The following is a 25,927-nucleotide window of genomic DNA, read 5'->3' on the forward strand; positions in this document are numbered from 1 at the left end:
ATCTTTTAGCGCTCCGAGCTTTTAGTGCTTGGAGGAGAGCCTTGTGTATTAGGTTTGGGATGTCCTGATAACCACCAACCTTCTCAATCAGGGATAAATAAGAATTTGATTTCTTGGGGGTTATTTGGCAGCTTTTCCTTAAAATCCTAAGATTAAACATAACTAAAGGTAAAACAGCAGAAGGGCATATCATCTTCTGAAGCTGGGAATATACTTTTCCATCTGTAGGTGTTCCCTGGACGCTGCACACGTGGCTGGAATCTTTGCGCACATCTTTCCAGCAGCACCGACGACCTCTCATCCAGTGCTTGCTGAAGGAATTCAAGTCTATTCAGGAAGAAGAGTACACAGAGGAGCTCATCACACAAGGGTTGCCTCTGATGTTTGAGATACTGAAAGCCAGTAAGGTAGGATAAATCACGCATTCTAAAGGAATCAGACTCATTCCAACCCCATAAGACGCAAAGCTTGCAGTATTGTTTTTGCACAAATGTCCCAAATCTAGTTTAGACTGTGCAGGGTTATTATATTTGTGTTATGTATCTCAGTTTTTTTCAGTGTGAGAGCATGGGTTAAAAACACAGAAGCTAATTGCATCTCCCACTAGAACAGCTTAATACTGATGCTAACAATAAGCTGGAGAGATAACAGAAGCTGATGCAGAGTTCTGAAATTAAAGTCAAAAGAGTCACTGCAGTATGGCAAAAGATGTTGATAACCAAACCAACCCAAGGCTAATTTTACCCAACTTGTTTTACAGGACTGTACAACAAAGCTAATATTCGTGTTTACTTTGGATTTCTTTAACTTCTCACATGACTTTCTTTTCCCTTCATGTGGGATTTGGACTATGAAACTTGTGGGTGAACTGGTTTCTACAAGCAGACAACAGGATAATTTTTTTTTAATCTTCTGTGTGAGTGTTGGTACCTGCAGCCTTGCCAGATTTATTCTTTTAGCTGACATTTTCTTAGCCAGACAAATGACACTAACAAAACCTTTTGAGGGAGGTACCATTGGTTATGCAAGTAAGATAGCAAAGGTGATGTTCATGAGGCAGGCAAGGAAAGGAAAATGTCTTACCTAGCAAAGGCTATTTCTTTTTAAAACTTGTTATAACCAACAGCCTCTTCTCCACTAGTCTCTCTGACAGTCATTCCCAAGGAGTGCCCAATCAACTTCACCATTACTAGAAAATGATTTTAATGATGAAAAGCATCAAAAGGATTTGATTGCTGTTCTTTTTCTCATGTGCCACAATATATGTTGTTATGGTCTCCTAATTGTTTAACTGGGAAGTAAGTAAAGTTTCTCACCTGACTCTACATGTAATGGCAAGGAGCAAATAATTCTTAGCACCTGCAGCAATAACCTAAATAATGTGAAAAGGGAAGGCATTCTGATGCTCAATACTAAAGGGTTCTGGACTTAGTACAGCTAGGGAAAGCCTATTTGGATATTTTTTTTGTATCCTGCTGCAAAGGAGGGCTTGGACTGTAGTCCCAAGGAAATCTTGAATATTTGTTCCAGCAATTGTTCTGATTTTTGCTTCCACCAGTCTTCCCTTTGGGATTAGTTTTTATTGGATGGATATTTATGGAGAATATTTAACATAGCTTTTAGGAAATCATTACAGATCCTGGGATTTGTAGATTCCTTGTTCTGAACTCATTTGGGTTAACGTGTGTTCATCCAGAAACTACCAGCAAGGTGCTGTTTGGTTTGAAATCTGATATAAAACTAATTGTATTGAAAACTTAACGGAGATTAAGTTTAGGCCTTGTAATCTAGGATGAGGTATGGCTTTAATTACTCTTCTCCTGGGTGGCTGAAGACAAAGCCGGTGATCATTATTTGAATAAGTGGTTTACATGTATTTACCTTTGGGACATGGTAGACTGGATCTTACAGAGTCCCTTGTAGTAGTCACAGAAACAAATAAAACTGCTGCCTTCTACTTTGGGTACATTTAAAACCTAAAATGTGGAGCTGCAAAACAACTGAAATGCCACAACTAAACCTTAAATGGCAAAAAAGAAATCTGTGCTGATCATTATTCCTGCCTCTGGGCCTGGGGGAGCTGCCTGTCTTCACTCTTCATGAGCATGCATATTCACACACACACACACGCGCACACACACACACTGCTTCATATTCTTAGAAAAATAATGAATCATTCTGGGACACTGTAACGGTTTACAAATTGTCTGCAAATGGCATGAATTATTGCAGCAGTCTTGTCCAAACGGCCTCTCACAAAGCTCTCCCAGACAGAAATGAGGATAGACTCTATGCAACCCTTTGGAAGAAATCAAAATAAATTCATTTGTAGGAGACTGAGCCAATAAAAGTTCTCCCTGGTCACTCTGCAGAAGGCAGCTGAGGAAAATTGAGATTCAAAGGATCTTCTGTTCTCTTTTGCTGAAGGGCTGAGAGCAGGAACTGTTCTTTAAATATACCCACAGAATGGAAATCTCCTTTAAGAGGTGCAGAAGGGCCATAACTGCGGTTCACATCCCTCTCTTTCGACAGCAAATTGTAAAGCTGCATTTTGTAGAGCTGTTGGGAGAGGAGTTTGATTTGCCCACATGGACATCCTTTTCCCTGTGGGCTGGGAATTTTGAGGGAGATTACAACTCTTGCTAAACATCACAGTCTGGCCCAGTACATTTCCTTAATGAGTTTTTCAGGGCAAAAAGAATAAAATAAGCAACTAGGATGCACAGAGCTACTTAGCATTTCTTGGCTGATGTGAAACAAGATGTCCCATTTGCTACGTATTGTGATGCTTAGTATATTTTAATTGCATGGCAACTTGCACCTAATGGAAATGGCATCTTGCATTCCTATAAATAGTTCCAGCTATCCCGTAATCTCAGAACAATTTACAAATATTAATGAGTTGAAACATAGAAGAAGATCTTATCCTCCCTGTACAAACAGGGAAACTGAGGTAATTAAACAGGCAGATTTTCAGCACCTCGTAGAGTGGCAGTCTTGGCTTCAGAAGCTGTAACAACCTGGATAATCTAGACAGCAATTTGTAATTTGAGTAATTTGTCCAGAGAGACTCTCCAGAAATTGCACAGAAACATAGGGCAGGTCTTAGAGTAGGAAGCATGCCTTCTGCCCTCACTTTGCACTGCTGGACAAAATGTTCTTGCAGGTTCCCAGGCTGTGCAAAAAGGCCAATTACTACAAAAATGAAAATGTTAAAGAAAATATAGCCAGTACCTACCAGAACACCATCAGATGTATGGAATCTCTTTTGTCTTATAGATGTTTTTTAAAATGTCTCTTCCTAGAGTGTCCAGATGTGAGGGTTTATGTGTGAGCTCTGCCACCAACTAGCACTGATGCTGGTGTCCTGCAGGGTGGCACTCCACTCCCAGTTGTGTGCCAGGATGCTGAAAATAGAAATTAAAATAAAATTTGCAGAAGTGCTGATGCTGGAACACAGAATGGCAAAAGAAACCCAAAAACAAACTGGCAAATCAGGCAAAACTGGTTGAGCTGAAGTCCCTAGTTTTATCGCCTCTCTTCAAGCTGTGAAATAAGTGGGGAAGAACAGTGAATAGATTGCACATTGGTTGTTCGCTGCTGCACTAAAGCCCTGGAGGAGGACTTCCAAATGCACAAATAAGGGTTCAGTACCCAGCTCCTGGTGGCTTCAGTGGGACGGAGCACTTTCATTTCCTTTCATGTCTTTAAAAGTCTTTATCAGCTGCACCATTGAGAATTGGATGGAAAGCTGAGAAGTGGCAGTATTTCCACGCCAGCAACACAGAGCTGCAAGAACAGGCAGAGAATTGCTTTGCACATGCTCCCCCTGTGGTTCCTGCTGTCGTGCAGTGAACCTAGGTCGTTACCAAACCAAAGACTAGAGGCAAGATACTCCAGAGAAAGCAGCATCAGTAAAAAGGACATGGAGAGCTCAGTTTAAGGCATTTTCCAAAGAGCAAGCTGAACTCCAACTGGGAAGGTTCTGGCACTAAAGATTTCAATGATGATGGACTTGGGCCACCAGATAAGGAGGAAAGGCACTCCCATTTCAGGATGGGTTGAGTCTTTGTGGCAGACAAGAACACAAATATAACCTGCTAGAAATGTTTTGGACAGGGCTGCATGAGACCAAAGCTGGAGTGTCACTTCTGGGAGCAAGTAGCCCGGAGCTAAGCTTTAGCTGCTGCTTAGAAGAGAGCTGAGTCCCTCAAAGCCAAGATGACACTGGAGATCTTGTTACAGAAGAAGGATAGGAAGATGTAGCTGAATTTCTGCCTATCAAAATCTTTGTTGTGCTCTTTTTGGCCTGGGGAAACCCCTGAATTTCTCATGGGAAGCTCTCCTTTGCCGCCAGACAAGGTTGACGTTTGATTTTCTTGAACTTGGCTCTGAGCTGGATTGCCCTCCTGCTCCACACTGGGAGATGGTATTTCCCTGAGAAGTAGATATATTTTTGAGGACTGCCCACAATTTAGAGACTGAGCACCCCCAAATAAAGACTTTTAAAAGAGCTGCATGAAGGCTGCACCCAGATCTGTGGGCTTGTAGTGCCTGATATGGGACTCGTATTTCAGCTTTTCTGGTTTTGCGGGAAGGTTCTCGTGAGGATAATGTAATGAATGTACAGGATGCTTCTGTGTCCTCTTGTCTATGGAAATCCTGGAGCTGTTTCAGGTTGATCTTGACATTTCCACAACGTGAAAAGAGAGACTCAAGACCAAAATCTTGGAAGGTAAACACATCTGGCCTTTGGAAGAGATTGGTTTTAGATTTCCACTCCAGAACTCAGCGTGAGCTTGAATTGTCATTAAAATCACCCAGCTCCATTCATGCAGATGAGCCAGCACCATTGCTGGTTATACGAGCCAGTTTCATCTGCCGCATTTTCTGTGCACAGCAGTTTAGATCAGATTGTCCTTGGCCTGGATCTTTTGAGAACAAATACAGTCTTTTAATTCCAAATTATCTCTTCCAACCTTCTCCTTTCCTCCCTGTAGTATGGGCAAGGAGCTGCTGTTTACCATTATTTGGATCCTTTGTGGTCATGCATTGCTGCAGTGTGTGTGTTAGTCCACATGTGCATGGAGCACACATGCTGAGGCATTGTCTGAAGCTCTGCCTGGCACTGGAGGTGCTTCACACCAGGAAAACTTGGCTTAGGACTATGAATATTCCAGACAGCATATTGTCCAAGACAAAATCAGCTTGAAAAGTCCAGGGAGGGATCCTTCATTGCCCTTCCTCAGTTGGGTTCTGCAGCTTTCTCTTCATGCTTTCCAATAGTAACAAGGTGGTTTATTTTAAAATTTAGCCCATTAACGAGGTATTGATCACACAGTGCAGCCAGGCGTGTTGAAAGATACAGGAAATATATTTGCAAAGATATTTCCTTGGAATTGAAAAGTCTTGTAGAATTTCACAAATTCTATAAATGGCAGTGCTGCCTATAAACAGCTGAAGAAAGCTGCAGGGTGCAAAAGCTCTCGTGGAAGGCTGAGCTGTTTGAATAACACTCATCAGTCTGGAGTTGACAGTCATTGAGCACAAGTAACAATTCAAAACAATAACTAGATTTTAAAACTCCAAGAGGATTCAGACATCTGGCTGTCTTAAGAAACCTGGCCTATAAAATTCAAAAGCTAAAGCACTTACTGAATTGCGACTCAGCCTCTTACAATCCAGAATCTCTTAGAAAGTAAAGTTTGGGGTTTGGTTTTTTTAATATATCTTTTCAGAAATAGCAGCATGTAGCCTCTGTCACATGTGTAGTAGCTACTGAAAGAAAAATCTTTACATCTCCAACAAACAGAAAGCAGGAGGAAAGGCTGAAACACCTGCCTGCTCTGTTGCAGCGAAATATTCAGAGGAGGATGAAGCTTGGGATGAGCATCCTATTTCTTTATTGCTATGGAATTTCTGGATTTAATTCCTCTAATACAAATGTTGGTAGACGTTCCTCAGAGATGTCAACTGACTCACCTGGTGCATCTGCTATACGAAGTCCAGGCACAGTGGTCAGCAAACATCAGCTTTCTGCCTAGGTCCGCATGTGACCTAGAAAATGATGCTGGAGTTAGAGTTACGAGTTAGAAATCTCATCCTTTTTCCTTTTGATTCATGAAGGGCTGAAATGAATATTTAAGATGGGCTTGAGTGAAGCTCTGTTTTGCTGTATGAAGCCAGAGCACCCTGTTCTGCACGAAGGGCTTAGGGTAGAGGGGAGAGGTGAACTTGTATGGTGCACAGGCAGGCGCTGGGTCATGCTCAACTCCTAGGAGAAAGCCCTCCCCTGGGAGAGTGCCGTGCATATTTCTTTTGTCTGGAGATGGATTAGGAAAGACCCCTGTATTCTGGGTGACATTTTACTTCCTTGTTAAACTGCTTTTGAACAGAAAATTGAGTTTGCTGTAATGACAGGTTTCAGTAAACTATTTGTTCTCCACATTATACTTAACCTTTTTTGAAAAAATTAACACTTGAAAACAGAGTATTTTGGCTGATGACTGAAATACTTTAACTGAAGAAAAATGTGGGCTTTCTGCAGAGGAGACAGGCACACCAGAACCTGCACTAGAAGTAACCCTGAAGACATTCCAGGATGCTAAAGTGCCTGCTTGTGGGTTTCATGGAGTGGCTAATGCCCTTCTGTGTGTCAGCTAGTGCCCAGCCTGCCCTCGGTGACTGATCTTTTGGCTGGGACTTTGAGTGATTTCTTAAGGCAGATTTCACTGTTTTCAAGTAATTGCAGTCATCTGTAACGTTGCCTGTTGTCATTTGTAGTACTTCTGTGTCTAAACAGTTCAGAGTAACCAGGAGGCAAGTTATCCACACATGTACGTCGTGCATTCTCCATGTGAGATGTGAACGCCAGGTACTGAGTGGCATGTTAATAACAGACTTAACCCTGTCTCGTGTTTTCATAACACAGATTCAGCCTTGTACTAACATAGGTTTGATGGTTTTTTTCTACCTCTTGTCTGCCTTCTAAAGTGTTTCCCTGCCAGAGACAGGAGCCGATTCTTCATTTGCAATAAATAAATGCCATGAATGTGACACCTGCCCTTTTCTGGGCTCTCACCCAGGGATTAGACTGTGCCCAGGCATCTGAGCTTTTTACATACAATGCACAGCTGTGATATAAAGAGCCTTTTGAAAGGGAGGCTTGGCAGCTTTCCCAGAAGCTAACTGAAGGGTCCATTTGTGCCTTACCTGTGATTAATTCTTTTCCGTTTGTATTTGGAGTGGAAGGACTTGAGCCCGGCACTAACAAAACCCATTTTGTTACTCAGTTCAGTGCCTCTAACTGTATCTCCAGCCTCTGGGGCTTCCCTACCTTTGCAACTGTTGACTAATATTAATTATGGGTGTGCTGCTTAATCGTTTAGGAGTGACCCTCTAAAGTGGCATTTAATCAGTTGAGGCAGCTGACAAAAGTGAGTTATGCTAGAGGACTCTAGTGGAAACACCAAGGCAAGGATGGAAAAGGTTCAGAGAGATGGTGAAGAAAGTCTCATAAAGTTTGAGAGCTCAGGGCTAGGGGTCAGCAAAAAGCCCTCTTTGTTGCTTCACTCTTTATTGGCCCTTTCTGAGAAGGAGGGAGCATAAACAGAGCAATAATTCAAGGGCATCTCAGCATGTCATGGAAGGAAGTTCATGGATGAGCCCTCATGGGCTGAGGGTATCCTGAAGCTCTACCACTGCTGGAACAGCTGCCAGGAACTGCATGTGAAATGGGTGACTGGAAGCAGCAATTCCACCGCTCTGCATTTAGCAGAGAGCTGGGTCCCAGCAGCATCCTCAGGACCAGGAAGAGAAAAGATACCTTTGCCAGTGCCTCTGTTCCCTGAGCAGCATGGTTGCGCTGTTTACTGGGCAGATGTGTATTAACAGGCAGACACCAACCCCAGAACAATAAGCGTGTTACTTTTCTGCCTAATATGGTAAGCTTTGGGGATCGGGGCTTTGTGTTAGAGGAATTTGATGCCTTGGCACACATTAAATGGCTTTAATGGGGCTGAGCTGGTGAGGGGCACATTAATAGTAGGAAAACCCCAAAGGACTGCTTGGGATTTTAAAGGCAAAGAGAAGCAGCCTAGCTTGTTACCATTGTAGAGGGCAGCCACACGAATGTGCTGGGCTATCTGTAGTCCAGTAAGGAGAAATAAGCAGTAGGTTTTGAGCAGTTCAGAGAGATGTGGTGTAGGAATTCGAGGGAAGGGGTGGTCTATGAAGAAGAGGCAGCTTAAGCAAAGAGTGGTCAGAGAAGAACAAAACCTTAGCTGAACTCCTGAATACGACCTGAGTTTCCCCCAGTATAGGCACCAAGATGACATATATCTTCCTCAGGTAGTGGAGAAAACTGGCTATGTATTTCCCAGCTGTGTCCAGTACCTTGTAGGACCACATTCCAGAATGACTAGGCTGGGTTGAACAGAGTAAGCTGGAATGGAGCAAGCTCTTCTCCCAGGGTATGTGCCAAAGGCTGGAGGAGCCTTTCCTGAGTCTGGCCCCAGACCCCAATCAGATGGATGTGCAGGAAAAAGTATCCCTACACTCCCCACCTAGGTCTTCACCTCTTTTCAGATCGGTCAACTAGTCACCTCTGCTCCAGCATCTTGAAAACCTTCAGCTTTGCTTCAAAAGAATTTATGAATTCCCCTCACAGTTCAAGTCCATTCAGCAGGAGTGGGAAATTCCTTTAGATCTCTTCTGAAGAATGCTTTTAAGTCAGGAGAGCACTTGCATCTACAAAGCAAAGTTGCTTGCTCACCGACCAAGTCTCTGCTGGAAGCACCATCTCCCTCAGAAGATTCACTGTTGTTCCCTGTTCCCTCTTGCCTATCTGTAAACTACCCCATGGCTAGGTAAATATTTTTGTTATATTCTATGCCAAGCTTTCCTCTCCCTCCCACAGTAGAAGATGCACATCAGCTGCCTTTGACTGCGAATGAACACCCAAGTCTGAAAGGAAGCTGGCCTTACTCCAGATCTCAGCCTCGCACATCCTGGCACAGTGTTTTCCAACATGAAAGTGTAGCAAGAAAACAAACTTTGGTTTGCTTCTCCAGTGTTAATATTGCTGCCCACAACTGCTTCACTGAGCTCTTACAGCTGTTCTTTCACTATCAGCTGGTAGGGTGGTAGGATAAACAAGGAAGAATCATCCAGCTTGGTGCTTTAGATGGAATGCATGTGGTAACCAGGGTGGCTTCTGAGCTTCCTGGCACAGGCACTGTATGAGGGGGAAGGCTGAATAGTCTGGGCCTGTCCTCCTCTCTGCTGGAGCAATGCTGATGCTCCAGGTTGTGGACTCTTGCAGTTCTTAGTTACTTCATAGGCAACCCAGCTCAGTGGGCTGCAAGAGCAGGACTTGACTTTAAAAAGCCTATTTTTTCCCTAGCCATCTAGTCACAGACTGTACCTTTGACAAGACCTCCCTTTTCTCTCTCTTTGCTGCCTCTTTCTGCCTGGTTTATCACTAAAAGCTGGCAGAGGCTTTGCAGGGAACAGACCCAGGGCCACAGCCCTGTGTGGAGGGTGGTGCAGGCTTGCTCTGCTGCAATAGCTCACCGCTACCCTCCCTGTATTTTGGGGAGAAAACTTGCTGCTGTCTGCTAGCAATGACTCTAAATGAGCACATGCTTCAGCTTTCTAGCTGAGCACATATTTTGGCATTTCAGTGGCATGTATTGTAAGTATTTAATGTTACTGACAGAAGCCAAAGATCTCCAACCTCCTGTCTGCCAAATGAGATCAGTGTCCTGCATTGGAGGTCTGAAACTCCACGATGCATTGAGCTACTGTCTGTCTGATGGCCCTTCTTTCTTTGATGAGCTGATCCTGAGGTCTCTTTTCTCTTTGTGCCATCTTTGTTCTGTGTCTCAGAATCTTTAAGCATCTTGAGCTAATTACAGCTTAGTTTACACGAGGTTTTTCACAGGCTGTGGGCAGTCAGCAGCAACGTGGCTTTATAATGGGCTTGTATCTGCACACCACGGGGTTCGTGCTCTCTTGGTGACCCAGAGAGGTGGCAGCACCTCACCTGTGTGGGCAGGCTCCCATGGGGGTATCCATCATACTGGTGGGAATTATAAGCAGGGATCCCTTTCTTGCACCTGTGTGACTGGGATTGGCCCATTCTTCCTGGGTCTTGGTGCACCTGGACATCTCAGTACATGGTGCAATGGCTTGGACTGGTGAGTGAGACCTCCAGCTCCTAATGAGATGTTTAGGGGTCAATACCCAGAATTTCCATTGGCACATTCCCATGGGCACCTCTGGAAGGAGTAGATGCGTTGTCTTTGTTTACGTATATGTGTGCTTTTATGAAGCTATTCCCCGGACACAGCTGTGGCTGGAACTGTTGAGTTCATGGACTCACTAAAGACACAGCAGCATAGACAGAACCTGTGCATCTTGGCAGGTTTGAGAGGAAACTGCCAGTAGTTATCTGCTTTAGTGCAGTTACTCGTCTTTTATTCAGTGCAGGTAAAGGTAAGCATTGCTGTTCTCATTATGCTTCTCCTCTCCAGAATCTTGCGTCTGCTCTGAACCATCCCCATCCTCCATTGTATTTACTGACTTCTTAGCATCTGCCAGATCCAACTGGAAGCTGCCCTGCTGGTAATCAGCATCCCTCCGGATGCACTCCTCCCTGGCTGAGTCAGTTGGCTGCAGTGCTTCAGCACAGCCCGTCCGAGCAGAGAAGCAATTGCTCTTTTTGCCCTGTCTGTCTACAACTCTCCTGCAAGCCCTCCCGGTGGCTGAGTCACTTCCTTCTTTAAATCTGGCCTTAAATCTTCCTTTTCTCTTCACCCTGTGATTCACTCCCTTTATGAAGCATTTTGCAAAGCTGGGTCCGGAAGATGCTGAACAGAGATGCTCCTGGTGCAGGATGTTCTCCTTGTGTCAGAGCCCCAGCAGTGAGCCCCTCTCCAAGGGCTGGTCCTTGCACATGCTAAATGGTTGCTCTTAGTATCAGTATTTCTCTTACCTTAGCATTTCTTTTAGTGCTACATCTGATGTGGTAATAGGAGCCAACTCCTGCCTGCAGACGAGTGTGTGTAATTTCCTTTGACATCAGTGTGTGCCTCTGAGGGCTCAGCTCTATCCATTCCCACCCCGTTTGATTAGATGCGGTAAGGGAGTCATTACAGGATCTCTACCACTCCTTCTCATCCCTCGTGGGATTTAAGGAGCACTGCTGTCAGAACTGAGCTGAAATGCGCTCACAGAAAGCTTCGGTTTCTGCTCTGTAAGCCTAGAGATATTTTTAGTATAACATCTGCAATCTTAAAATTTTTATATTGAGATTATTTTTCTCCCCTATATACTTACTTCCTCAGCCTTGGACCCTCTCATATCCAACTGCCTCACCTTTTAACAACTTCCTAGTGTGGAAGGGATCACTAGCCAACAGGACAGTTAAAAGGCATTGTCATGAATTAGCTGTGTGACAGCTAACAAGTGAACTTGCTAGACCTGCTGTGGTTACCAGCAAAGAGTGGGATAAAATTTGAAAAGCTTCTAAGTCCCGCTTTCAGCTGAGTCTTAGGTAGTTAAGCACTAAATTCATTTCACTATCCTTGCAGATAAGGTGTATGAATACACAAGTTGCTTAGGTGCTTGTGAAAGTGCCCTGAGGCTGAGCATTAGGAAAAAATTTTTCACAGAAAGGGTTATTGGGCACTGGAACAGGCTGCCCAGGGAGGTGGTTGAGTCAACTTCCCTGGAGGTGTTTAAGGCACAGGTGGACGAAGTGGTGAGGGGCATGGTTTAGTGTTTGATAGGAATGGTTGGACTCGATGATCTGGTGAGTCTCTTCCAACCTGGTGATTCTATGATTCTGTGGGTGTCTTGCCCCCAGAGACTGGGCTGAAATGGGTAAAGTCAGGGTCTGAATCTGGTTCTATGAAGGTCAGTGGTGCCCAGGCCATTGCTAGCAGTGTAGGAGAACATTAATGAAACATTTGGGATCGAATGAGGAGTTTTGGTGACAGTTGTGATCCTTCTGTCACTCTGCAAAGGAGTGGGTTTGGGAGACTGGTATGCTTAGAAATGTACGCAGGCTATGCAGCTGTATCTGTTTGGTAGCTCTGGGTTTCTGAAAAATGATCAATGACCATTTTCTAAAGAGCAACAAAAAGTCATTTTCCAGTACAGTAAGTTTGCAAATGAAATGAAATGACTATTGTAAAGGAGCTTTGCTTCTCTGGAGGGGACAGGTGCTATGGAGTTTGTTAGGAGAAGAGGTCCTCTGGTCCAAGGAAACATAGCAATCAAGGAAGTGAGATCTGCAGTTTCCAACAAATACTGATGATCTTCAGCTCTGATTTGTAATGAAGCTTCAGCAGTCACATTTTTCTGCTTCAAAACAGGCAACTCTTGAGAACAATGTAGCATCTCCTTGGCATACTGATCTTATGTTGCATACTAAGCTTACATTGCATATATTTGTTTTCTTTTGCTTAGAATGAAGTGATCAGCCAGCAGCTGTCTGTCATTTTCACTCATTGCTATGGACCCTACCCTATTCCAAAGCTTGTTGAAATTAAGCGCAAGCAGACCTCTCGCCTAGGTAAGCATGACTTAAGGATACTCAAGAGTTCTCCAAGGAGAGCTGTGGGAAGTCTGCATGACAGGCTGGGTGCTTGGGGGCACAAGTCGGAGAAAAATCTGAATTGGAAAGTCAGAACTAGAAAGGGGAAGGGCCCCGAGCTTAGCCTGACCTGAAACTCCAACTGAAATCAAGAGGGTCACCAGGTGCATTCGAGTGGGACCATAAATCTGCAAAGATTTGTCTGTGTTGCTAATTAGACTGGGATCTGAGCCCTGGGCCCAGAGCCAAACGTCTGTCCGCATCTCAAACTGCCGTGGCTGGCTGCGGGTGATGCTGCGGCGAAACAGCCCTCCCAGCCCTGCTGACAGAGCTTGGACTGTTTTAATGTCACTGAGAGAAGACCTGAGCAATTTTCCAGGACCCTCTTCCCCTTGGCACAAAGCCTTTGCCTGCACAAGGAGAGGGGCATAATAAAGTACAAATGAACATAGGGCTCTCCAGCATCTTTTCAGCTGCAGTTTGCTTTGGGTAGCGGAGCTGGGAGGCTGTGCCAGCTCCACGTGGCAGGGATGACTGGCTGTCATCTCAGCAAATGTCCTCACGGGCTTCAAAGCTTTGAATTCCCTTCATCTGAACTGCACGTGGCTCTCTGGGGGGAGTCTGTCTCAAGCTCTCCAAAATAGCTTTATGGGCTTTGCTCATTAAAAACAATATCCTTTTACATTATTGTCTTGTTTTGTCAAAACAGGAAAATATTCTCTTTGTTCATAACTCCTCCAAACTAAAGTTATTGACTTTTTTTATTTAACTCCTTTTTGTCATTCTAGATCCCCACTTTCTTAACAATAAAGAGATGTCAGATGTTACATTTCTGGTGGAAGGAAGACCCTTTTATGCACACAGAGTATTGCTATTTACTGCATCACCAAGGTCAGATATAGAGACATTTCTGTCTTTTAACAAAAATAGAATTTGATTTTGCATTTTTGCTTTTGTTGCTGCTAAGATTCTTTGAGGACTAATGGCTCACTCCAAATTTTTCCTGAGGAGAAAATCTCAACATATTTTTTCTAGTCAATCTACAGAATATTTAACAAGTGCTTCCATCACTGTATTCCCATCCAGTAAGTGATCCGTGCTTTTGGCCATGCACCTAACTTCATTCCACTGAGGCATATTTGCATGGAGCTTTGCGTTGCATCCAGCTCTTAATCGTAGAGGAGTCTTAATATTTTTTAAATAAAATTAAATAAGTACAAAACACATCATACGGTATCTAAAGGCAGTATTTATGGTCTGTTCCTTGTGCTCAGAAGGCTGGATGTAGGTTACCCAGCTCAATCCTGCTGTACAGTTGCTCACAAACCTTATTTGTACGCAGCTTTATAATTAAAGATGTGCTTTTAAACAAATTTAGATGGTGCCCTATAAGGGCTTATTTCAAGATATGGCAAGGACAACCCACTGTGTTTGGGTAGTTTGAGCAATGTGGGAATTATTGCTAAAGATGCTACCAACCCACAACACAAGAGTAAAGAAATCTGAAAAAGCAACTGCAGTATCTGACCCTGCCCTCAATTAAGAAATGAGTATTTCTGTTTACAGAGTATTGGTAGAGGTACAAACACATTCCAAACTCCAGTGTTAAACCTACTAAATTGTGTTCATAGTAGAGTTTGACAGTAGTAAAAGCAAATCAATCATTCTCTGTATTTTATTTAACAAGATGCAGTTATGATATGGCAAAGGTTACCATCCAGCAAATGCTGGTCTTGACAGATAAGCTAAGCTTTGCACTACTGCTAGAAGGTCAGATGAATTATCAAAAAGTAGTATAAGAGCAGCTGTTTCTGACACTGCATTTCCCATCTTCTCTGTCTAATCAAATAGGAATATCTAGTTTTGAGAAATAGATTGCTACATATGTATGTCTCTCAGAAATCTGCAATTATTAACTTAAAATGATATTCTTTTCCTGAAACTTTTGTCTGAATTTGAGGTTTTGATAACCAGAGAATAGGAACCCTATCCAGCTTTCTCTCCTGCCTCTTCATACACAACTGTACAGAGCCTACATTAAAAGTCTTCGTGTACTTGGTTTTAATATTTTGTTCCAAAATGTTTTCTTAAAGCAGCATAATGGACATAGGCCAGAATTTATCTCCTTCAAAAAAGGAGGTGCGCAGTTTTTAAATCTGCAAGTCTTCCTAAAATATCATGTCATCTTCAAGGAAAAAAAAAAAGGAAAAAATGTTTTGGTTTTACAATATTTGTCATTACATTATCTGAATTTCCCATATACATTTTATTCTATTGTGATATTAGATGCATTTTTCAGAAATTTCAAATTGAAATCTCCTGAAAGAGAGGCTTCTTCCTTTAGATTTGAACTTTATTTTATGTCAGTGTCTTTATCTTGATGGCTTTCAGTGACAAATTCCTTCATTTCAGTGTACTGTTTTGCAAGGGGTGATGATGTTCTTCCACTTCAGTGTACTTTTTCACAGAGATAATTGGGCTGATATTTTAATCTTACTCCTTTTTATTTAGGTTTAAAGCATTGCTGTCTAGCAAGCCCTCATCTGATAGCACTTGCATTGAGATCAACTATGTGAAGTACCCCATCTTTCAGGTAAAGTCAGTTCTCACATTGAACTTGAATGGAACGTGTAACAGGAACATTGTAAATGCCCTGTCCAAATTAGTACGTATGTATTTGATAAACACACAGCTCTGAGTAGCAGTTTCATGAGTGCAGGCTTCCTATCTGTTCATACATTAAGCTGCAGAGAGCTATTGATTGGAACTATAATCTCAACCAGATACAACAGCATGCATTTCACTTATGGACTGTGCAGATAGAGCGGTGCATGTCAAGGTAAAGCACTAGATTCTTTTTTTTCTTATTGGTTCTTTCTGTATTTAATGGACAGGCTTGGAAGAGACACAGTTAATCCCTTTCCTTAGCAGTATTGTTCAATCAAATTTTTGCCATGAAAATACAGAGCTTGCTTTCTCTATCTGTAGTGTATACAAGTATATACTTCTCTTTATTTGAGTCAGAGCTCCATGTATCTGTTGATACTGCTGCAGATAATTCCCAGCAGCCTACAATGACTTTAGGTTTGCTGGAAGCTCAATGCAGAGGGATCTTAGCTGGCTTGTATTACAATGCAAAGCCTCCCCCACTCTTTCTCATCATCTGCGCACGCCCCACACCGCTGGGTGAAGGTGGGTGCCTTTGCCAGGGAAGGAGTAAGGGAATAACCATTATATATGCTGTATTTTCCTGAATTGATGATGTACTTAACATACTGGGAAATACACTGAAAATTCAGAATTAATTAGTTGGGCTCCTGTGAGCTGTTTGGAGCTCACCTGAAAGTCCGGACAATGTGGTTGGTGAGGGTTGAGAAGTTACACTGCGCGTAAGAAAGAAGCGTTAAACTGTGCAGAGAAATAGAGTAACTACATGTGTCTTGAAATCAGGAGATTTGGGCCAATTTTATCTGAAAATCCTTGGTGGAGTTAAAGAGTCTTGGGCAATGCCTGCAGTCTTTAAATCACCCGCTGTTCCCTTATGTTTTGGATTGCTTTTTATAAACACTCACTTTGTTTTATTACAGCTGGTTATGCAGTATCTTTATTATGGAGGTGCGGAATCACTCCTGATTAAAAATAATGAAATTATGGAGGTAAGAGACATTTATCTTAATTGCAGTGGGAGCAATGCTAAGCAATCTGTGTGTCGTTCACCCAAGGGCATATGGCCATTGGGCAAGACCTGAGCACTCCTGTAAGAGCCAGCACTGCCTTACCTAGAGTGCCCTGGCTGTCTGCAGTCCTGTGGGAGATACTTAGTCTCCTTCTCTGCCAGTCATCCATTATGGTAACTTTTGCCAGTACGAAGTTGACTGTCAGAGAAGACAGAGTAGAAAAATCATGATCATCAAGCAAAAAAAAAAGTATCTGAAATGAAAATATCTATTTAGATGCTTTGAGAGGCTCTTTCAAGGAGGTGCAAAGGTGATGTTAACAAAGTCTGGAAGCAACTCCCAGCAGTATAATATGCCATCCTCTTTCTCTCTGGGTCATTCAGCTTCTCTGTGCCATGCTCTTACTTTTGGTTTGTTAGTTCAGGCTTACATGTCTAGACCTAACTCAGCACAATAGAAGCATCACATTTGCTTCCTAGGCTTTAACCATGGGAAAAATCCCACTGGAGTCATAGTTGAGTTCACATTCAAGCATGCAACTGTCAAATTTTCTGAATAAAACCTTAAGCTGCTCCTTGAGATACAGAGAATTCTTTGCCTCTTCCTCACTGGATGTTTTACTGTGCCCATTTGTGAAAGCCAAACCACACCAACGGGAACTGACGGAGCCTTCGGTGTAGCCACACATCCATAACCTGTATGGATGTTAAGTCATCCTCTTCCCAATACGGAGTGCTGTCGTTGTCATTTTAGTGACTCCTGCTAAGCAGAACTAAGAGATATTTGAGCTTATTCTTGATAGTTATTCAGGGAGCTTTCCTGTTGAGAATGACCAAATCATGGCAGCCAAAAACAACACAGGACAGTAAATACTAAAGTCAGAGCTACTTAAGCAGCTGGTAATCGTCAATGTGCACATTATAGTTTGCCACTATGATGTTTTATTGTTGCTTACATTAGTTAAGTCTGTCCCTATGACAACTAATGCCTGGGGTATCCATGTGAGGCTTGGCTTTTACTGAAGTACTGCTAACCAGAAACTGGGAGTGACACGTATCTGGGGTCTGAGTGTCCAGAGTGAATCAATTCTCATGGGTATAGGAACAAGTGTACCAATCCTGCTGGCAGCCAGAAGGTGGAACTAGTTAGGACTGAAATTATTCCTCTCCAGCGCAGGCAGTGGATTTTTAACTAAGCATACCCATGCTGACTTTCTGAGCTGTATAGGAAAAGGTCACCGATTCTTTATTTCACTTGTAGTTTTGAAAGAAACCCCTGAATTTCTAACCCTTTCAGAAATAAGGAGTCTCAGACTAGGCAGTGTAACAGTTTTATAGACATGCATGTGTCATTACGTTGGCTGCTAAAAAGCTTGTGCTGCAGTTCAGCTGGCTGCTTGCTCTACTTTTGTGACATCTCAAAAACTTCTGTGACTCAAGAATGTACGACTCATTGATTGATCTGTTGATAACAGATCTGGCCACGGTTCCTCACAGTTTAAAGTAATTACAAACCAGCACGTGACCGCTTGAGCCACAGCGGCAGCTGGAATAGGATTTGGCTTTATCTTTCAAAACTGCATTTAGCAACTTGCCTTATTACAAATATGATAACAAGAAGCACCAGAAATATTCCACAGAAATCTTTGCTGCAATTCATAATTGGGGCCAGCTGGCTGCTATCAAATCAGCACTGCAGATTTCCAGCACTTGGATTTATTTATGGGATTAAAGCAGAGCTTGAGCAGACTGCACAGAAGAAGTCAGAATAATGTCATGGAAGTTTAAAGCTTTTTTGTTCCCCAGCACTCCTGCCTTGCAGCATGAGAGGCCTTTTGGGACTCACAGGATAGTTTTTTGTCACGCAGTTCTAAATGATAAGGGTTGTATAGATGCCTAAACACCTCAACAGCTTGGCCTAAGAGACCTGGCTGGGTTAGAGGAAGGTGTCAAGCAGTGAAGAACCCCAACCTGCTTCCTAAGACAGAGCAGTGAGCCAGAGTCAATGAACTACCATGGAAAGACAGAAACTGAAATTCCTTTTCACAGGTGTAAATGGAGAGGAAGGGGGCAATAGAGGAAATCCTGCCACTACTAAAATCAGTTGGAGAACTCAAATTTTAAGCCACTCTCACCTTACAGGCTTCAGGTCATGCCCACAGCATACAGTGGCATTCAGAGAACCCAAGGCAGTGCCAGTCCAGGTAGTGTATCCATAGGATGGATGCAGAGCCAAAGAGGGAGATCAGCTTGAGTCCTGATGAGAGCTGTGGTGGAGCAGTGATACAGACACATGACACTGACATGAGTGTTACTGGGCAGTGACTCGCACCAAGCTGGTTCCCACCTTTGTGTCGTATCCTGCTGTACACCTGCTCCTTGGAGTAACATGGAGCCAGACAATATTTCAATGCCTGTGGCCTAGAAATGACCTCACTGGTGCTCACGAGCTAGAGTAAGGAGTGTGTGACATCTGACACCATTCCCTTGAGCCTGCTGAGGTGGCAAATTGGAGGTTTATTGCCTCTCTAGGTTTTTTAGAATGCCCAGGGTGGTTATCATCATCTGGTTTAAATTCCTCTATACTCTTGGTCCTGGCCCTTCTGACATCCCCACATCCAGCCCAGGTGCTCTGTTTTAGCCAGAGCTTGGGGAACAGTTGAACCAGAAATGTTTTCTGCTGGAATGTAATTGCAGATCCCTCCTTGCAGAGTCATGTTTGCAAAGTGACCAGAGACTCTCCAAGCTGCCATTTCGTTTTTCTCTCTCACCCTCCCCACTTCCCACCCCATCCCAAAGTCAGCACATAGACCTGAGCAGCCTATGGTGGTCTCTCCGTGCATAGCTTCCCACAGCGTGATCTAGAGGGGGCTGCAAAGGTTTGAAGCAACCGAGCAACCTTCTCATTGTGACTGTTTGTCAGTACTTTCATGCTAACTGAAGCAGAGGCAGAGATAAAAATATGTTGAAACAGTAAAGAAGGAAGCTTTGATTCTGTATCACTCAGCAGTTTTGACTTTTTTTTTGTTGCCTTTTTTTTTAGCTTCTCTCTGCTGCTAAATTTTTCCAGCTTGAAGCTTTACAACGACACTGTGAGATCATTTGCGCAAAAAGCATTAATACAGAAAACTGCGTGGATATTTATAATCATGCCAAGGTAAAAATAACTGCATATGCTTGCATGTTATCTGTCTGTCATCCTACTTGTAGGTCAGTTTTATGATAAGTAGTGAAAGTTTGTTCTTTATTTAAGATTTGTTATGTGAGTGGCTACTAGGCACCTCGTATAGTGACAGTCCTAAGTTATATAATGTAAGAGCCTCTGTGGCAACTGCCACCCTCTTCTCTTAACTGCTTCAAACTCAATTTGAGTGTACCACCATGGGGGCAGACCAATCCCTTATCATAGCAAGCCAAACTGCTGAGTTATTCAAAAGGAATCACCTAACCGAATAAGACACCTCTCTTGCACCTTCCAAGCTGCGTTTTCCCTTTATAATTTCATGTTTCTTCCTGCCTGAAGTCCACTGGGGTGATACACTTAGAGCTGGTGACAGCTTGTCAATATACAAAAATGCCAGGTTGTCACAGCGCAACATCTCTGTGCCGTGCAAGGATGGTAATTAGAATTGTATGTCTTGGAGAGGAGAGATTTGCAGCTTCTTATTGGAATCAGATTATTTACTTAGCTTGTGAGGGGGCCTAAGTCATTAGGCATAAAAGCATGGCATTTTTTGACCTAGAAAACCTGTTTTCACTCATTGATGAAGGTGGTTGCCACATTGATGAGTTTCATGATTTTTCTCCTCCTCTTGTGTGTTTAGTTGTTATATTGTCACAAGGAAATGATACACAAATAGTTGCAATGAAATATTTTTAAAGCATTGCTTAGGTGATTTTTTTCAGTATCTTACATGGTCTATACAAAAGATAAAATGATGCAGTGTGACATGGAGGTTTGATTGAACAGAGTAATCTTGCAGATTGCACCAAACCCCTGCAGGTCTGACCTCTATTCCCATCATCAGTTATTTCCTACAGAGAGTAGTAATCTTTGGTCTTGATGTACGGATAATGTGCAATCAGTGTTTGAAATAGCATAAAGTTCTACCTATAAAATGAATAAGAAATGAGGTCTATGTATTGTAATAGGAAATAAAATCAGCAGTGCAGGAATCTTTTGAAAAATATCTGATTTATCTTGCAGTTCTTGTGGAAACTTCTCAATTTGTATTAAGTTACTAAAAGTAAAATGAATAGTTTTGTTTTTACAACACATGTTTTCTTTGAATCATGAAGTGTGGCTGTTCTCGACATACTGATTGAAGAACATTCTTACAGCGAGCTTTAGACCTTTGTTAGAAACTTGTACACTGCCGATGCTGGGACTGAACAAATCCAGTGTCTAAATCCAGCTTCTTGTTTGCCTGCAAGGGCCACAGCCTCCAAATGTTCTGTGCCTGCATCTCCTAGTGGAGTCAGTGGAAACGGTGTACTCGAGAGGCTTTTACAGCCAGGATGATGTTTGCATTGATGTGGGTAGTGCATTGCAGAGACAACCAAGCTAGCTTGACTTCTGGAATTAGTTAAGCCACGTCACACCAAAGCTCTGCATGCGCTAATTTGCCCTGCTTCCAGTAAATTATCAGGGCTGTTTCACACTGTTACAGCTAGGTTTCCGGGACCTGAACTAGTGAGTTTAAAGCTAGTCCAGATACCTGTCTGTGACGCTGACTGCAGAGCAGAGAAGACACTCCCATCTTTTTGCTCCCAGTCTGTGTGATGTGCAGGTGATTAATCTGAGCACAGATCGTTCTGCCCAGAGTGCTTCCGTCACACAGTAGCTTCATTTGTTTATTATGTTAATACAAGATAATGGTATATGGTGGAAGAGGCCAGATGGTCCTGATGAACCAGGGGAGCTCACAGGCAGTTCGAGGACAGCTTCCCAGCCAACCATCTGCCCTTCCATGTTGCACTCTCAAGTGTAGAAGAAGCTCATGTTAGACCACAGCAAGGATGGGGGAAATAAGGTGAACAGGCACTGAAGCCAGGAACCTCCATGTCAACCAGGAGTAGGTTCTGAGTAGCTTGTTCCTGCTGTAGGTACCGTTTCTAGTCCTTGCTACTTTGCAAGCTCAGCTGCACCTGCAGGAATTCAGGTGTTGCTGATACCTGCTTTTCCAGATGGGGATGTGCAAGCAGGTTGGCCCAGAAACACATGGATCACAGTCTTTGTCATCATGACTGAGAGAAAGATGGTTTGGTGGAAGCATAGCATCAAGTGAGCACAGATTTGGAATGTTTTCTCTAATGGAGACCTAGGTTCTAGAGCAGTGTTTAGCAGGATGGGGAACTGTGTAAAAGGAGCTGTAGAAACAAGAGGCTGAGGCTCTGTGTTAAAAAGGTGAAATACTGGTAGGAAGGTGAGAGAACGTGAATTTGGTAAGGTTTACAATTTTGAAGCTGAGTTGAAAGTCATCATCTGTACCATCCCTATGGGCTTTCCATACTTGAAATTGCAGCATCTGCAAAAGGAGTCATGAGAGTAATGTCACTTTAAGGGTTTCATGATTCAAAACCTTTGTCGCTGTTCTTTACTTCCAGAAGGAAATTAAGTGACTGAGCAAATGGGATTTGTAATGGTGATTGATTATTTACTGCTAGATACCAGTTGTGTTTTGCATGAATGCATCTAGACTCCCAACAAAATCATACATGCCTAAAACACTCAGCAGTTGCAGAGATTGCAGTCTGGGCCTCAGAGCAAATTTGAAAAAGAAAAGTGAAGTACATGATTTCTTTAATGTCATGAATGAATATATAGAAATAACGAATAGGGATGAATGGTGTTTCAGAGAAGAGTACAGATTCACACATAGGCTTTCACATCCTGGTGCAAAATTATGCACTCATAATTTGATGAAAACTTACATGGTTTGAAATCAAGTTAACATCATTAATTTTCCTTGGGAAGACAGATCTAATCCTAATATGTTTTGGGTTTTGCCTATTCATTTATTTAGTAATTTCCATTCCTGGTTCCAAACATGAACTTAAAGTAGTGGTGAGCAATAGTCATGGAATTCTTCCAGTCTGGACCCAAAGCTATGCAGTGCCCCAGCAGTTCTGGCCCTTTGGGGTGCACCTCATGGCCAAAGGTTCCTGCTTTACTAAGAGCTTGGACCTAGCAGGAGCTTGCCTGAGCAGGACTGAGTACTGCATGGCTCACACCTGCATGGCTTATAACGACAACTGTAGTGGGATATCATGGTTATACTCCTTTCCTTGTATGACCACAGGATCTAGCCAGTGGGTGATGATCAGTATGGCTCACCCATTAAATGATCAGTATGGGTTCTTTCAGGTTTGCTCTCACAGCTAAGATTTTCTTGCACATTACAGTATCCCTGCAAACATGGCTCAGCATAAGGGGATACCGATAACCCCAAACCACATGCTTTACAAACCTCCATCTCTCCTCCAAAGATTCCTTGAAGCATGAAACTTCATGTGACAGGTCATGTTACTCATCCTTGCTAAGAATGGCATTCATTAATCTTAGTCTGTAGTAAGTTTTCACAAATCTATATATAATTTTAGAGTGTAACTTCTAGCAGGAAGTCATGGGTCCTTTGAACTCTGTGGTATAACTTACACTAATTTCCAAGGGAGCAAAGCTTCAGCCCTGCAGTTCATTTCCTTAAATGCCATGGCCTTATAACATGGAATTGTGATCAGAATCATCAGTTTAGAACACTGCTTGACTGTTTCCCCTCTATGTATATATCTGTAGCTGTTACTGTGCCTGTCTGAAAGGTTTGGTTTGTGTAGTTGTTTCTGTGTAGCTCTTACACACTGTATTTGTTGAGCGGGTTTTATTAGAATGGTTATCTTTCTTTAATTTCACTTCTTGTAGTTTCTCGGAGTCACAGAACTAGCTTCCTATTGTGAAGGCTACTTTCTAAAAAATATGATGGTCCTCATTGAAAATGAAGCTTTCAAACAGCTGTTGTATGACAAGAATGGAGAAGCATCTGGTCAAAATGTACTACAGGACTTACAGAGGACGTTGGCCACAAGGATTCAGTCAATTCATTTGTCTTCTTCAAAGGGCTCCATTGTATAAAGCTGTGGAAGACGGTAACCTGCTAATAAAGACCCTGCAAGTTGAGTCTGCTGTTGCAGTTGCTTAAACCTGTTCCAGTTGCTTAAACAACTACAAAAAAAGATAATTAAAAAATTCTACTTTGCATCCAAATACTTCTGTATTGGCCAGAAGTCCTGCACTGGGGCTGCGGCCCCATTTGGATGAGGGAATACAGAAAACAAAGCTCCTCCGTGTTTTTGAGCAGACGTGGTGCAAGAGTATCCGGTGAATCATTGTTGTACTCATATTCTGAACATACGTACACACACACGTGGTCGTGGACCTTGATTGCCAACAAAAGCCAGAACTCACGTCAGTGAACAGCAGAAGCCCCTGCCTGAGCGGTGGTGCCGGGGAACACCTGAATTGAACCATTAATCACTCAAAGCGGTTGTGTTCCAGTGTTACACATATAAGAACTATATCTATCGCAGAGTCCATTATCCTCATGCATTTAGGATATGTAAGAACTGTTATTGCTGTCAAGCAAAGATCGGCTGTGTTAGAGAGTGGGTAAGGCTGTTACAACTGAGGAAACATACTGGCAGATTTTTAGGGGTGGGAACTTTTTAAATTGTTCGTAAAAAAATAATGGGGTGGCCTTGTAGTGTAAAAAATATTTCTTAAGCTTAAAAGTCCATTTTTGACAGAGCTGTGTTTGAGAATCTATGTAACATGTTTTGGTTTTATAAATGGTAAAATGTACATTGTGCAAACATGCATATGATAAAGTTTTGCTCATATTCTTTCCTAGGATGGTATAATCTTGCCTAACAGGCTATGGTTACACCAAAGAAGTACATTACCCAGACCATCTCTAATACAGTAGTTGGGGCGGGGGAGGCAGGAGAACTGCATGCTACTCGTGATTTGGGGTTAAAAACAATGACAAACTCAACATGCATTTGCATGGTAACTGTACCTGTGAAATGTTACATTTGTGCTTCATTTTGCCAAGACAAATGCAATGTTACTTCTTGTCAAACTTTATTTGTGAAATTAGCATATTTTTTTTATTTGGTGCGATTGGATGTGGTATGATACCCCTGGAGACCCTTCTCGAGATGCTGATTTCTGTTTGTTACAGTGAAAGGTTAATAACAAATCTTTACTTCAGTCATGTGTCGATATTTTGCTACTGGCCAGAGATTGTGTCCAAGTTAGACTTTTTAAAATTATAATTAAAAATGTACTGTATAATGATTCTCACTGTATCCTGAAAATGTATAGGTTATATACAATGCAGGGCTTGGGTGGGGTGGGATGGGGGCTGTGTTTTAATGTCAAAGCTTTGTTTATTTTGCAGCACATTGTTAGCAAGACAAATCTGCTACATACCTCAACATTCTTGATGCTCTGTCTCTGAAAACCATAGTAAGAAGTGTTGCAAAGCTATTGCCTTCTCCATGGCAAAGTGACATTAATATATTTATTTTCTAGCTTGCCATTCAGAAACTGTGCCCAGTTCATAGACTTTAGAAGGTTTATTTTGACAGTGCATGATAACCTCTTGTTCTTTTGTTGAAGTATCAACATGGGGTGCACTTCCATGTTGATAGCTTTTGGCATACTTAGAGAATACAGTTTTGGCTCTAGTTACCAACACAGTGGGAAACTCTGAGGTGTAAATCCTCGTGTGTGCTTGTTTTTTTAAAGCCTTTACAGTTTCTGCCGCAAATTATAAAAATGTCGGAACTGCTACTAGTGTCATGGAGACACAGCAGGTCAGTCAATCAGACTTTTGTTTTTCTGCGTAGTAGATGTTCACACAAGATGTTGTCTGGAACATTTAGGTAATGGCAACTTCTGTGTGAATGTTGTGATCTTAAAGGAGCGAGACCATGGTTGATGCAACAGCAACACACAGGGGTGCTTATTGTTGTGCCTCATCATCCATGGAAACCCATCCTTCCATGCCAACAAAAACTAGATAGGAGCAGACTTCATCCTGCAGCCTCATGGTTTAAAAGAGTGAAGTTTTTCAGACAATAATCATGATACTAAAACTCTTCCTTTGGGTACATGCGTAGTGCCCAATGAAGTCGTGAGCTGCATATGGATATATCCATAGGCAAAATAGCATTTTCTGGGAAACATGCCCATCTGTGGATCGGCAGTCTGGTGTTTAATGCTCTAATGATAACCGCAAGTGTTGTGCTCCTATTTCTAGCGTAAATACTAATTGTGTTTTGGTAAGGGGAGGTAGAGTCCTGCGCACAGGCTGCCCCTGCAGAGTGATGCTTTTTGAGCATTTGTAGGAACCTGCCTGGGACTCATTAGGAAAGAAATACTGCTAACTGTGCTAGTAGTTCTTCTGATGAGTTGAGAGTATCTTTGGTAACGTTTACTGGGTTTCTTTCAGAGATAAAGGGCTTAATATGTCATTTGGTGGCTGTACGTGAACTGAGTGCTTACTGTGTTTGGGCATTCAAGGGCAAATGCAAGCCAAAGGCTCTAGCAACAGAGGGCAGATGCCTCCAAACACACTTTGTGCGGGTCT

The 25,927-nt window shown here is 42.6% G+C and overlaps 1 protein-coding gene across 2 annotated transcripts in view; it reads left to right on the forward strand.

Annotated features, from left to right (window-relative positions):
• The window catches only part of ABTB3 (ankyrin repeat and BTB domain containing 3), a 184,649-nt gene extending 160,036 nt beyond the window's left edge, over positions 1 to 24,613 (forward strand). For both annotated transcript variants that reach the window (XM_069859654.1, XM_069859645.1), the window contains 7 exons: positions 229 to 407; positions 12,475 to 12,580; positions 13,390 to 13,492; positions 15,113 to 15,194; positions 16,189 to 16,257; positions 19,321 to 19,434; positions 23,197 to 24,613. In XM_069859654.1, coding sequence (XP_069715755.1) covers positions 229 to 407; positions 12,475 to 12,580; positions 13,390 to 13,492; positions 15,113 to 15,194; positions 16,189 to 16,257; positions 19,321 to 19,434; positions 23,197 to 23,406 — 863 coding nt within the window. In that variant the 3' untranslated portion in view covers positions 23,407 to 24,613. The remainder of the gene's footprint in view (positions 1 to 228; positions 408 to 12,474; positions 12,581 to 13,389; positions 13,493 to 15,112; positions 15,195 to 16,188; positions 16,258 to 19,320; positions 19,435 to 23,196) is intronic.
• The last annotated feature ends 1,314 nt before the right edge of the window (positions 24,614 to 25,927 follow it).

The sequence above is a fragment of the Phaenicophaeus curvirostris genome, chromosome 1 (genome assembly GCF_032191515.1).
Source record: "Phaenicophaeus curvirostris isolate KB17595 chromosome 1, BPBGC_Pcur_1.0, whole genome shotgun sequence".
NCBI lineage: Eukaryota > Metazoa > Chordata > Aves > Cuculiformes > Cuculidae > Phaenicophaeus > Phaenicophaeus curvirostris.